General features: G+C 37.4%; 1 protein-coding gene across 1 annotated transcript in view; it reads left to right on the top strand.

Moving 5' to 3' along the window:
- Positions 1 to 13528, top strand: part of fat2 (FAT atypical cadherin 2) — a 102129-nt gene that overhangs the window by 11144 nt on the left and 77457 nt on the right. Inside the window, exons 2-3 of the mRNA XM_015036480.1 lie at positions 2291 to 5554; positions 7634 to 7945. Of these exons, the coding sequence (XP_014891966.1) occupies positions 2320 to 5554; positions 7634 to 7945 (3547 nt within the window). The 5' untranslated portion in view covers positions 2291 to 2319. The remainder of the gene's footprint in view (positions 1 to 2290; positions 5555 to 7633; positions 7946 to 13528) is intronic.

Raw genomic sequence — 13528 nt, forward strand, 5'->3', positions numbered from 1 at the left:
TGTCAGGTAGCTTTTTCTTTAACCATGAATACTATGCACGGAGTTGTGTTTCATTCCTCTGATGTCAGTAAATCTTTGATCTGCTCTAAGTATTGTTCTGCTTTTTAACTGATTGTGTGCAAATAATAGAAAAAAAGAACCTTGTAGATTCACAAAATTAATGTTTTGACAGCTGAACTTCTTCCTGCTCATGTGGTGTTTTGCTGTTATGGCGTTTTATTATTTTTTGTATTTTTTGTGAAACTACAAAATTAGTTTTTCAGGACCTCTCTGGTCCTACACTCGTATCCTTTCTTTTCATTTGTTGACAAAAAAAAAAGAGTTGTCGTGATAATACCTAATCAAAAAAGTAGATTCTGTAACAAACTTAATATGTCATAGTAGTTAATTACAATACAATTTTAAAAATCTATAACTCTTAACATTGGCATTTTGTGGTTATATACAATAAAAACTTTGGTGGATTAGGGTCCACAATGCTGTTCACAAATAAAGTGCATACAGTAAAACTAGACATCCTAATATGAGTTAACATTTAGCTTCATGAAACAAGTGTTGATTTTTATTTTTTTTTATATCTTTGTGGTGAAAGAAAATGCAGCACCTGCACTGAAGAAAAACATCAACCCACCCATGGAATGTTAAAATCTCATTTGGATCTAAGTTAATCGTAGTTCCAGTGATTTTTGATAGCATCGGTTACGCAATTGTTTCAACAACATCATGGTATGAAAAACATAGATTTTTTTTACAGATAAGTTACAACAGCAAAATGTCAGAATTAATTTTCTCACCATTAGACATGAAGAGGTTGAAAGTGAAAGCAAAGCACTGTAACCTGCACATAAACTCATCATAAACATAAAACTTTAATTTTTAATTTTTGGCTTCATGTTACTTGTTGGACTCATTCTTTTTTCAAGGTGACTGAATACGAAAATATTTAACTCTAATGATATTTGATTAAATTTCCCTCAATTGAATTTTATTTTTTATCACATGCTTTTTCAAAACCTAAAGCAAGTCTGGTTGGATATGTGACTCCTCTTCTTGGGAAAACTGGAAGAGTTGATTTAAGGCATATAAACGTGTGCATGAATGGGAATGACTGATTTTATGTAAAGTGTCTCTCACTGTCCTCAGAAGCACTTTAAAAGTCTGATGTCATTTCATTTCATAAAGCTTTGGATTTTGTGGCACCAACCTGGCCTTAGAGTTTAGTCCATATATTTTTGTTTAATTTTGATTTAGTTTGGTGTTTTCAGAAGACCATTATAGAAGGTTAATATTTGTTTAATGCTGTGGGACATTTCAAGATTCAGATTTTGGAGGTAGTCACCAGTACTTGTCAATGAAACAATCTCAAAGCACAATGCAATAAATGCTGTGCCTTACTGTCTCCTCTACCTGCTGCCTTTTGGTTTCAGGCCGGAGTAACCAGATCATCAGAGAAGGAAAAGATGATAACTTAGACATGTTTCAGTTTTATCAGTTTATTCATTTATCTTGAGATATTTTAAAGTTACAATTTCAGCTCAGGGAAATGTTCTTTCATTAAGTTACTTAACTGTAACTGTAACGTTTGTCGTTTGTACGGACAAACGATATTTACTAGGCTAATCATTTATAAGTCATCATTGGCTTTATGAACAATAATTAAAAAGAAGCACAGTCTTGAAGAAATAATTAAGCACTATGCAGTGGGGTCAATATAAACTGTTCTGATAGTCGTCTTTGTCTAACATTTCAGTCTTGCGTCGAATATGATATGAATGCAGCAGTTTGGTGATTCACGTCAGCTGTTACTGGTACAGCCATTTAAATTAAGATCCCTGCTTAACCCTCTGATGTCATCTGCAAGACACCAAGTCATCGAACAATAAATCCTTCTGCCAAAGAAGAAGCTTAGAGAGAATCATGTCAATTATTTTTTTCCTATTTCTCGTTCTTCAAAGGAACAATTATGAGGAAGGGATCTAGAAGCCACCTGTCTGACACAGCTTGAAGGCCCTGAAACACTGCTCTGTTTTACTTGTTTTACAGTTTTTCTGTATGGGCAAGTTAGGACGAGTCAAACACGCCACAGGCCTCCTCTCTGCTGTTGTGTGGCTCTGTACCATGTATACATAATAACCTGGGTATTAGTTATGACTACAAGTGTATTATGTGCAGATGAACAAGTCGATACAAACATGAGCAAAGGACTCCATTGTTTTAGCTTCAAAGTGTCTTTTGTTCCTCATTTAAAGTTTAATACATCCTTTAATACTCCTGTTTTTCCTTCTCACAGGTCTGAGGTCAGACAACGAGGTACTGAAGATGGCAATATCAAGAACAACACTCTTCACTTTAGTGACATTTCTCCTTGTAGCAAAGTGTCATGGAGTAATGGGAAAAGGAAAAGACACCTCTCTGTTAAGCTTCACACACCATCTTTACAATGCCACTATCAATGAAAACTCTGCCCCGCGGATATATGTTGAGATCCCTGTGAAGATGGGTATTCCACTGACAGACCAATTGTGGGACATCAAATATAACATCGTTGCAGGTGACGATGAAGACTTCTTCCAAGCAGAGGCTCTATCAGTGGGGGATTTCTGCTTCCTTAGGATCAAAACTCGCAGCAGTAACTCAGCTCTGCTGAACAGGGAGGTCAGAGACAGCTACACTCTCACAGTGGAAGCAACAGAAAGCACTTTTGAATTACAGGCTAAGACAAAGGTGTTTATTCACGTGCTCGACACTAACGACTTAAAGCCGCTTTTCTATCCCGCGTCGTACAATGTGGATATAATGGAAGGCACTCCACTCAAGACGAGTGTGGTCAAAGTCAGCGCAACAGATGCTGACATTGGAACCAATGCTGAATTTTTTTACTCCTTCACAAGCAGAGCTCATCCATTTTCTGTCGATCCATTCACAGGCGTAGTCACCCTTGTCAAGAAGCTCAATCACACTCGGATGCAGAGGTATGACCTCACAGTTTTAGCAGAGGACAGAACGAAAAAGATATCAGGCATCCAAAAATTTGGAAACACTGCTCGCGTCACAGTCAACATAAAAAAGATGCCAAAGGAGTTTCCAGTCATCACCCGTCCCCCAAAACCCAAAGTGTCTGCAGATGGAGAGGTAGATATCAGCATCCATGTTGAAGCAGGAGTCAAGCCCGTGGAATCTCTTCATATTGTAAATGGGGATCCTCACCAGTGTTTTGAGATAATCCCTTCAGGTGTGCAAAACATGGACTTCCAAGTGATTTCAACAAAGAGGATTGTTTGGTCTCAAAGTCCGTTTGGGCTGAATTTGTCCCTTCAAGCTAAAGATAGGAGCTCTCCAAGCTTTCTGTCTCCAATTACAAGAATTCACATTCCAGCAGGTCCTCATTGGCCTTTAACATTTCTAGAGGACACCTATATTGTCACCTTAAGTGAGTTTTCCCCTCCTAAAACTCATGTGACTAAAGTTTCTGTCACTTCATTTGATCAAAATGTTACATTCAGCATCAAAAACAATCCAGACAGCTTGAATTTTAAAATCCATCCCAAAACTGGGATTATCATAACAGCAGAGAAATTTGACTACGAGAGGAAAAATCGATATGAATTTGATGTGGTGGCCAATCATGGTGAAGCAGAGACTCATATTGTGGTCAAGATTTCTGATGAGAATGATAACAATCCGCAGTTCAGACAAACATCATATCAGGCTACAGTGGATGAAAACATGCCTGTTGGCAGCAGCGTTCTAAAAGTCACTGCTTTCGATATTGATGCAGGTAAAAATGGCTTTGTTACCTACTCTATTGCGAGCTCTGGACCTTTACCTTTCACAATAGATTCATTTACAGGCATTATCTCCACCTCTGAACACCTAGACTATGAACTTATGAAACGGCGGTATCACCTAAGAGTCTGGGCTTCGGACAGTGGCAGCCCCTTCAGTCAGGTCAGCGAATGCCCCGTGACAATAACCCTGAACAACTTGAATGATAACATCCCTCTGTTTGAAAGAGTCGGCTGCAACATCACAATACCGCTTGATTTAAAAGTGGGGCACATACTTGCTGATATTTCAGCCATTGATTTAGATGAGTTGCAGCAGCTCCAGTACATAATAGAGTCAGGAAATGAGGCCCAAATCTTTGGCATTGATTCCATTTCTGGTTCAGTCTTTCTTAAAAAGCAAATTCCCCCACAGGAGGGCTCATTTACCCTGAGAGTTGTTGCTACAGATGGAAAGCATCACTCTGAAGTCTCAGTTGTAAGAGTAACTGTCACAAACAAAGGTGAGAACGCAACAGTGAGCTGCTTGGAAACAGGCATTTTTAAAAAGATGACTGATAAACTAATAGAGTCAATAAAGCCAGTTTTAATCAACCAAGAAGAAGAATCTTTCTCGGATATCCACATCACTAACAGACATTCTCCCAAAATTGCTAAGAGCATTCCCAGTTCAATTGATGTTCCTGAGAACTACACACTTAATTCGACCATTCTCCAATTCAAGGCCACAGACATGGACTCTGGCTATAACAGCATGCTGGTGTATGCAATATCAACAGGGAATGAAGATGGGTGTTTTGCTATTGACACGTTTTCTGGAGAACTTCGTTTAGCTTGCCCCCTGGATAGAGAATCCAAAGAGTTTTACATTCTGAACATTACAGTTTACGACTTGGGAACACCACAAACATCTGCCTGGAAATTTCTCGCTGTAAACGTAGTAGATGTCAACGACAACCCTCCTGTTTTTGATCAGCCCAGATATGTGATTCGAGTACCTGAAAACGCTGAGAAAAACTCTGTTATCTTCAGAGCCAGAGCAGTGGACGTTGACACAGATTTGAATGGAAATGTCCTATACTCCTTTCTGACTCCGACTGACACGTTCAGAGTTGATGAACTGACTGGAGAGGTGATTGTGACGGGTCCATTGGATCGAGAGAACTCTCCCAGACATGATCTCTGGATCAGAGCCACAGATCAAGCCAGACTTGGTCCTCAGTTGTTCTCTACCACTAACCTGGTGGTGATTTTGGAGGATATAAATGACAACCCACCTAAATTTGTGCCAAAAGTCTATCATATAAAAGTTGCAGAAGACGTTCCTGTGGGAACTCTGCTCGTCTGGGTGGAGACCGTAGACCTAGACCTAGGTAGTGGAGGTCTTGTCACATACAGACTAATGAGCACAGAGGGTGGGATCTTTCATCTCGACTCCTCTACTGGAACTTTGACCCTGGAACGTGAGCTGGACTTTGAGAGGCGACCATCTTATAATCTCACAGTTCAAGCCGTGGACCACGGCCTCCCTCGTTCCTTGTCATCGTCCTGTTTTGTGGAAATTGAGGTTTTGGATGTCAATGAAAACCTCCACAAGCCAGTGTTCACAGAGTTTGTGTATGAAGCGGCAGTGATGGAGGATGCAGCAGTGGGGACATCCGTGGTAATGGTCTCAGCTTCGGACAAAGATCTGGGTCGAGATGCAGTGGTCAGATACCATATCAGCGATGGCTCTGGGCTTGGAGTTTTCTCTATTGATGAAGAAACAGGTAAATAAATTGAGCTTTCTTCCACTGTTTCAATAATATGTTGCAATTTTAAATACATATTGAGTTTGGGGTTAAACTTATTTATAGAGTAACCAGAAACACTCTAGTTTTGTCAAGTTTGTTTTTAGCATCAATTGAAAATGGAATGGCGTGAAACATGTATACTATGAATTCCTTACAAAGATCACATTGATAAGAAAATCCAATATATTTATGAATAGTTTCTTTAGTCAAATGTTATCCACATCGTTACCTTCGTATAACAATGGCCTAAGTCATTTTTTCCCAAAAGGCATTTTTATTTATTTACTTTTTGCCAAAATCACTTGAGGCAAAAAATGACTTAGGTCATTATTTTATAAAGGTGATGATATTTAAAGTTAGTTAATAACACTAAATCAGACATAAGTGCTGCAGTTTGATGCCACATAAAGCTTCAGTGTAATCCATGTCTGCAAGACAGGATAAAAGAAAAACTATTTAAAAGCAATGAGAAAGTGCAACATAAACATCACAACTGGCATATGCATGTACATTAAAAATATTTAGAGATTAGCTTGTCAGTTAAATTAAGCCTTTAGGTCACTGTATGATTAGAATCAAAGCCAGCTACAGTCTTCCAATGTTTTCATCTTCAATAATTATAATGCTTTTTTTTTTTTCTTCAACTATGAGAAGTTTAGCCAGCATGTATTGTTTCCCCAGGCAGTTGTTCATTTAGCAGCTGTGTTTATGATGTACACAATACAACTGTGTCACCTTAATACAGTGAGATGGAAGAGTATTTTTGGAGTGTTTTGTTGACCTTTCAATTTTATCTGGTAATTTTATATTAATTTTGTCAGGTTTTCTTCTTTGTAGTGAAGATCAGTTTAACGGTTAACAACAACAACAACCTCTTCAGTGGAGAGCAAGAACATTAGAAAATGTTAAATATTGTTTTTACTATTTTGATTGTAAAAAGATGATGAAAACTAATCCTATCAATCAAGTAAAATCCGTGCAGTCAGATCCCTATCAATTGTATGGTCTCCATACAACTTGGGGCAGTTTTTATTTATTCTGTAGCATAAAACTTAGTACTTACATATATTCATATTCAAATATTTTGTACTTTATGTGGCAGCTACTGAAGTAATGTTAAAGAGACTCATTTCAATGAAATTTAAAAACTGGTTGAAAATTCTCAGAAAGAGAGCTTGCCACGCTCAGTGATTCACATTGTGTTAACGTCACCTGTCCATTCATCCATTCATTATCATGTTAGATGTAATTTTTACACATTCAAAAATCATCAGACTGCACAAATCACTTAAAGGTGTGAAATTATAAGACAGTCCACCTGCAAGCTGAGCTCCAGGTTGCTGCTTGTCCTGACGAGGTTCAAGTGATGTGATTGAAATCTCTAAAGAGAATCTTAATAGAGCTTGCAGAGAGAATGTTTTAGTGACAGTTGATGTAGCGGAGAAACGTAGACACATTTATCAGCATTTGCTACCAACTAGGCTGAAGGTCAAAGTCAGGTATAACCACAAACATGAAATCCCATTTGCATATTATTGCCAGTACAATATAGCAAGTTTATAAACACAGTGGATCTTTACATCAATCCATTTCCTGATGCTGTTTCTGAGTTTTTGATAAACTTGTCGTACAGGGCAGTGCTTCCTCAGGTATTTTTCCATCAGTGTGGAAGATACCTGGTGACCCCGCAGCATATCGGCCCTGCATTCCATTAGCCTGCTGCTGCACTTAGGGTTCAGATAAAATCAGGGTAAATTGAGTTCTCTGTCATGGTGGAACAGTGCTGAATTATTACCTGTTTTCTTTCTTCTTTTTTTTATTTTTTGAGTTCTCACCCTGTGTGGAGTCAGTTTAAAGTTTAAACTGACAGTTCTTCATATGGCTTTTGATGGACTGAGGTTTCAATTAAGAATTTTTAAGTAAACAGTTTTGTCCAAATTAGTTAGCTCAGAATGGTAAAAGTTCTCTTCCCCTCCTATTCCCAAAAGAACGACAAAAAAATAATATTTATCTTAAAACAGATTATAATGTTTTGAATCTTTTCGTGCTCTTCAGGTGTGATTCGTACAGCAGAAGCGCTGGACCGAGAGACGGTACAGCATTACTGGCTCTCTGTCTACGCCACAGATCTGGGAACTAAGCCTCTGATCTCCTGGACTCACGTCTTTCTGGAGGTTCTGGACGTTAACGACAATGCTCCAGAGCTTTCCCTGCCAGTGTATTTTGCATCTGTCCAGGAAAGGGTGGATAAAGTGACCTCAGTCATCCAGGTGTTGGCCACAGATTTGGACATGTCCTCTGAGGGGAAGCTTTCCTATCAGATGCAGGAATCTCACAAGACGTATTTTGACGTGGATCCAAAAACAGGTAAAAACAGTTCAAAGAAAACATATGCAGCATCTTGTAGAGTCATTGTTTTCTTAGGGGTTGTTTTCTCTATGATCTTATTAGATAGCAGGTCTTCTCCACAGGTATGTTAAGGTTTAGACTTGACCAGGCCAATACAACTATTTTTTTTCTTTTTCAAGCAGAAAACCAAGCATTCTTCACCTGCTGTGTCTGGGTTCATTGCCCATGTTTAAGCCACGTTTTAATTGTCGAATAGATAGTTTTATGCTAAACTCCACAATTAATTGTCATAGTTGGTAGCTTATGGTTAGCTGCTTGGTGTCCAAGTCATTTAAGACAATAAAAGACCATATCATCAAACCTTTATCACATTGGATACTGGGGTGAAAAAAGTGTTTGTGCTGAGATACTCTTTTAATTTGGTCTTTCCTGTCCAAAGAAGATTGTTCCTAATGTGGTGTGATTCATCCAAATGCAACAAACCTAAGTCATGTTGACATGCTATTAGAGAGAATATGCTTTACCTTTATCTATTTTAAATAAGTTGCTCTTATACCCTCATTTCCAGTTTGCCTGCCAGAAAACTGGACCATTCTAAGAGGTCTTGAACTTTTTTGTTGTTTCTTTGAGGATTGTAGTCATTGGTTCGGCTGTGGGTTGAATTTCCTGGGAAATTCAATCCTATGGAGACCAACAGCTAGCATATAGAATAATAAACTGCAGAATAAAATTTACTTTGTTTGGAAAAGGCATTTAACTTTTCCCATATTGAAGACAATGCGGCCTTCCCACATTGTGCTCTGGACCTGCTTGGTCCAGAGCAAGAAATTGAGGTGGTTCCACTGATGATGACTTGTAAATCAATAGCATTTACTTTGCAGCATCTGGTTGCTACTTCTCTATGACAACAGTGCAGTTAGTTTCTCATATAAATTTCCAGTTTGGTTTTGCTTTTCTTAATAATGTTGGTAATGTTGCAATCTGTGGTGTGTTTTAGTCTAGCTGAGGTCTTTTTATTGTTCTGATATATCCTGAAGTACACACTACATTTAAAATATTTTGTTCTTTCTTTCTGTTCTTGTACAATACATTTATTTCCAGCTCTGAATATATTCTTGCACAAATGTTTTCCTACAAAAAGAAAATGAGTTTCAAGGAAATCATTATTTCCATTAACAAAAATATTTGCATACTGCCATTTTGTATTACATTGTAAATCAAAATGTTGTTGGTTTAGGGTTGACTCAAACTTTATTTTTTATTGTTTGGTCTCTTAGATATAGATAATTATAAATAGATGGGTAAATAGGTATGGTTTATTTTCACATTATAAAGCAAAATTATTCTTCTAAAATACGTATTTTTAAGTTAACATGCAAGTTTACCTCCACTGTGGTATGATGGGTGTAAATGGATCATGTTTCAATTTGCTATATATGTATTGCACATGCAGTTTAAGCAAAAATATAGGCCTCCTGTTGTCCTATGAATAATTTACACCTTTACTAAAATATGCTTTGTGTTCAAAAGACATCTCTCACAGTTTCAGCACATCCCCAAGGCAAGTTTCACATTTTGATTCAGGGGTTACAGTCTTTACAAGGAGCTGTAAAGGCTGGCAGGAGTTGTATTATTCACAAGAAGGTCTGTTGAAAAGTTTCTGTTTGTACAAGTCTGAGCAGCGCAGGTAGGCGTGTCACAGAGAGCAAAGCTGAAATTAAAACTTGGGAGCAAGTAAAGAAGCAGTCACTTCTAGACTTACTGCTTCATGATTTTGATGGAGAAGTAAATCTTTATAAAAAAAGTAGCACTAAACCCTTAGTATCTGTACAAACTCTTGACAGTTACAACCCAATTACCTGGTGAGGACTTTGATGTTCAGGTGAAGGAGAGCACCATGAGCACTGGCATTACAAGCTGCTACAAGTACTGTCCTCCTCCTATTATCTGCTGTGCTGTTTGTCCACACCCTAAGGCTAATATACTGAGGGATTACAGAAAGAGAAGGCCAGTTGTGTTGAGAAGGAGACAGGACGAGTTGTAGGTGTCGAAACAGCCCCGCTGTGTCATACCAGGAAAGGCCTTTTTTTGTCTGAGCGCAGCTGTATTTGATATTCATTTACTTGCAGATATGAGAACAGAATAGAGTGTTTTTGGTTGAAAGCCTTCATTGTGTTCCTGTGTATTTCTGTATCCTGAGGATTTCCTAACGTCAAGTCTGGTCTGAGATCATTTAATTGGATCTGACCCAGAATCTCTGCAGAAAAGCTACTAAACTAAAACTTTCACTCTAACTTCTGAGTAGAAGTCTTATAAAATGCTGTCTAAAGTGTAAACAGCTTTGTTAAAATGCAAGGTTTTTGTAGAGTAAAAACAAACCTACTTTTAATTTTACCCTTATCAATGCCTTTAAAAAATACATACTCCTTGAATGTTTGGGTATTTTGTCATGTCACAACTAATTTATCTGCAAAATGACAGACCTATGTATTTATGTAATACAGGACCTTGTTTTTTTTTTCAAATCTAAAACTTATGACATGCATTTCTGTTTCAGTCTTATACTGATCACACTAGCAATGCCTGCCTTCAGATGTCATCTAATTAGCAGCTAGAGTCAAATATGTGAAATTTAAATTAAGTGGAAATACAGCTGTTCTGTAAAGGACAGAAAGAAGTTTGTTGGAAAACATTGGTGATTAGAGAGCATAACGGACACCAAAGAACACAGCAGAGAGGTCAGTTCAGAAAGTTAAGAAGGCATTTAAAGAACTGTTGGGTTATAGGACAATAAAATGAGCTTTAAACATCTCACAGGGAGAACTCTGTTCAATCTGTTAACTTTAAATTGGAGAGAGTGTGACACGACTCCAATCCTACAAATACTGACCATCCCTATGGTAAAACATACTGGTGGCAGCATCATTTTGTAAAGCTGGGTCAATGGAAAATTAGGGTAAAAAAAAACTACTATGTGTCCCTTATGTCATTAAATCATGTCTTGGAAATCAAATTAACTTGTTGAAATTCTACATTGAACAGGATATACATTTTTGCAGTAGAAAAGAAGTTTATATTAGTTGGTTTCAGAAAAAAACATAATTAAATTTAATTGTGTGACTACTCTCATCTGCTCAGTTGCCATCAAAACTATGTTTTCTGGCATCAAAAGATAGCTAAAAATGAAAGTAATTAACACCTTCTTATTACATCCACAAATGCGAATAAACCACATGAATTTAGGCAGGTACAGTCACTGTGAGTGAAATAAATGTTCTGTTGAAACGGGATCTTTGGAACATGATCCACCTTGTCTTATTTTCACAGATAAACCACCTATTACTAATGCGTGGGGTGAGTTGTGCAGAAACCTCTCATGTTCTGACAGGATAAAAATGACTCACATCTAATGCTTTTGACTAAGAAGCATATTTTATGCAGCAGCATTGTCTGTTGGTTTCAGCCAAGAATTACTTTGTGTCAGGCAGGAATGAGTTCTGCTTTGAAAAAAAAAAAAAAAAAAAGACAATTAGCACACATTAATTTTTAATAATCAAAGCTGCTGCTTCATAAGAAAATTGCTTTGGTAAAGGTATAGGTTTCATTATTTGATAAAGCAGTTGTGCACTGGCAAGGCCAGACAAGTATGGAATGTACCTATTTCATTAACATTTTGAAACGGCATATTTGTCAAACTTTTAAAGAAAGTTTATGGTTCATTTACTGATAAGGGGTGAATTTTGATGCGTTTTTGTATCTGACATTTGATACTTAAGCCCGCATAAAGGTGAACCTCTCATCCTGTGCTTTCTTGTTGTCAGTAACCCCATGAAAAGAAACCATAGCATATTACCAACTGTAGCTTCATGGTCCAAAAACTGTTTAGGTCAATTTGCAGGCAACATATTGGTGTACTTTAAATATAGACTGCAACTTAGTGGTATTTCAGCTCATATTCTTATTTCTTTTGCTACATAACTTTGTCAACAGATGTGTAATAAGCTACTGAATACTAAAAATAATAAATGTCCTTTTCTGGTGGAGTTTTCTAAGAACAATAATTATTACTTTCTCGGGATGACTACAGAGTCCTAAAGGGTGTACAATCAAAACTTCTACTATGCACCTCTGGCTTATTTTTCACCACAAATCAAATATAGATCGACAAGTAAATAAAATAGGTATCAAAAATAGGTTTCAACAAACAAAAATATCTCTTTTAATTCATCACATTTTCATAGGGACATCATTGGGGGATGCATACATTGCTTGCTGAAGATGAGATTAGATTATCTTTAAATATCTTTTGTTAATAATTTTGCTATTAAATACAATTTTTAAGTTTTTAGAAACTTAAGCCACTTTTAAAAGTCTGCTCATTTTAACTACAAAAATGAAAATCAGCTTATATCTTAATTCAGTAGTTTGCATTTTAAATGAAACAATTAAATAGCTCCTTTTTTGTTTCCATCATTGATTTCTGGTGAGATAATGTTATTGCCACAACATCCATGAACTTCAAAGTCAAAATGTGAGAAGCTCAAATCTTCCCTCAAAATGAGTGTTAACATGACAGGACATATTAACCAATAAAGTGAAACACCATAAACATCTCAATATAACATGTGATCCATGTTTATACCCATTTTTCAGAGAAAGGCAAGGCAATCAAAATGCTCATTGTTTATTGATACTTGAAAAATTGAATACTTTCAAGCAGATACGCTTCCTGTCCTGGCCACCATATCATGGTGATTCTGCTACTGCTGAATATGGATGCTTTTTTGTAAGAAATGTCCTCATATGGGAGGTTTCTGTGCCTTCGTCACTTTCAGCTTTAAGCGGAATGGAAAATGCCATCAGCATTTTATCAGTTACATGAAATTACACATAAACATGTTGGGGGTTTTCCCAACTAAAGAACTATATGTACACACTCTGGAAACATGGCTTAGTGGGTGCAATGTGTATTGTTGTAGTACTCCAGACCGGTCTTGGTCTCGGGACCACTTTTTGATGGTCTCGGTCTCGGACTCGACCGCATTTGATCTCGGTCTTGTCTCGGTCTCGGACATTGAGGACCCGGGGTTTTATTTCAAGACCACAATTGTGGAAATATCACTAAATTGCCAGTATATTAACATCTTTGTTTTCGCTGGATGCAAAACATATTGATTAAAATCCAAGCAATAACGTGACGTTTTACGTGTTTCTGTTACCGCTGTCACACATCGCCTCCCCTTTCACTCGCACGCGGCGCTCCAAGACATGCGCAGTGGTTTTCTCTGAGCGGCAGATGTCTGTCTAATCGTTAGTAATAGTATCTCGCTGCATAAATCATAAGAAATCTGATGGCGACGTGTAAATTCAGCAGTACTTCGTTTTCACAGACCCTTGGGACTACGTCTAGCTTTTATCGTCACTTAAAAGAAGCTCAACGAAAGGTAGGCTCTGTGGACGTGATGTTAGCTAAGCTAGCTGTCAACTCCGTCATGCAATGTGTACTTGGTCAGATGACTTTATGTTAATTTTTGTTTTAAAGTATATTTCTTTTGTTTCTTGAGAAGCAGGTGTCTGTAAAACTGAGTAAAAATATCACTA

Source organism: Poecilia latipinna, unplaced genomic scaffold (assembly GCF_001443285.1).
Source record: "Poecilia latipinna isolate Pla-1442-1.1 unplaced genomic scaffold, P_latipinna-1.0 Scaffold370, whole genome shotgun sequence".
Lineage (NCBI taxonomy): Eukaryota > Metazoa > Chordata > Actinopteri > Cyprinodontiformes > Poeciliidae > Poecilia > Poecilia latipinna.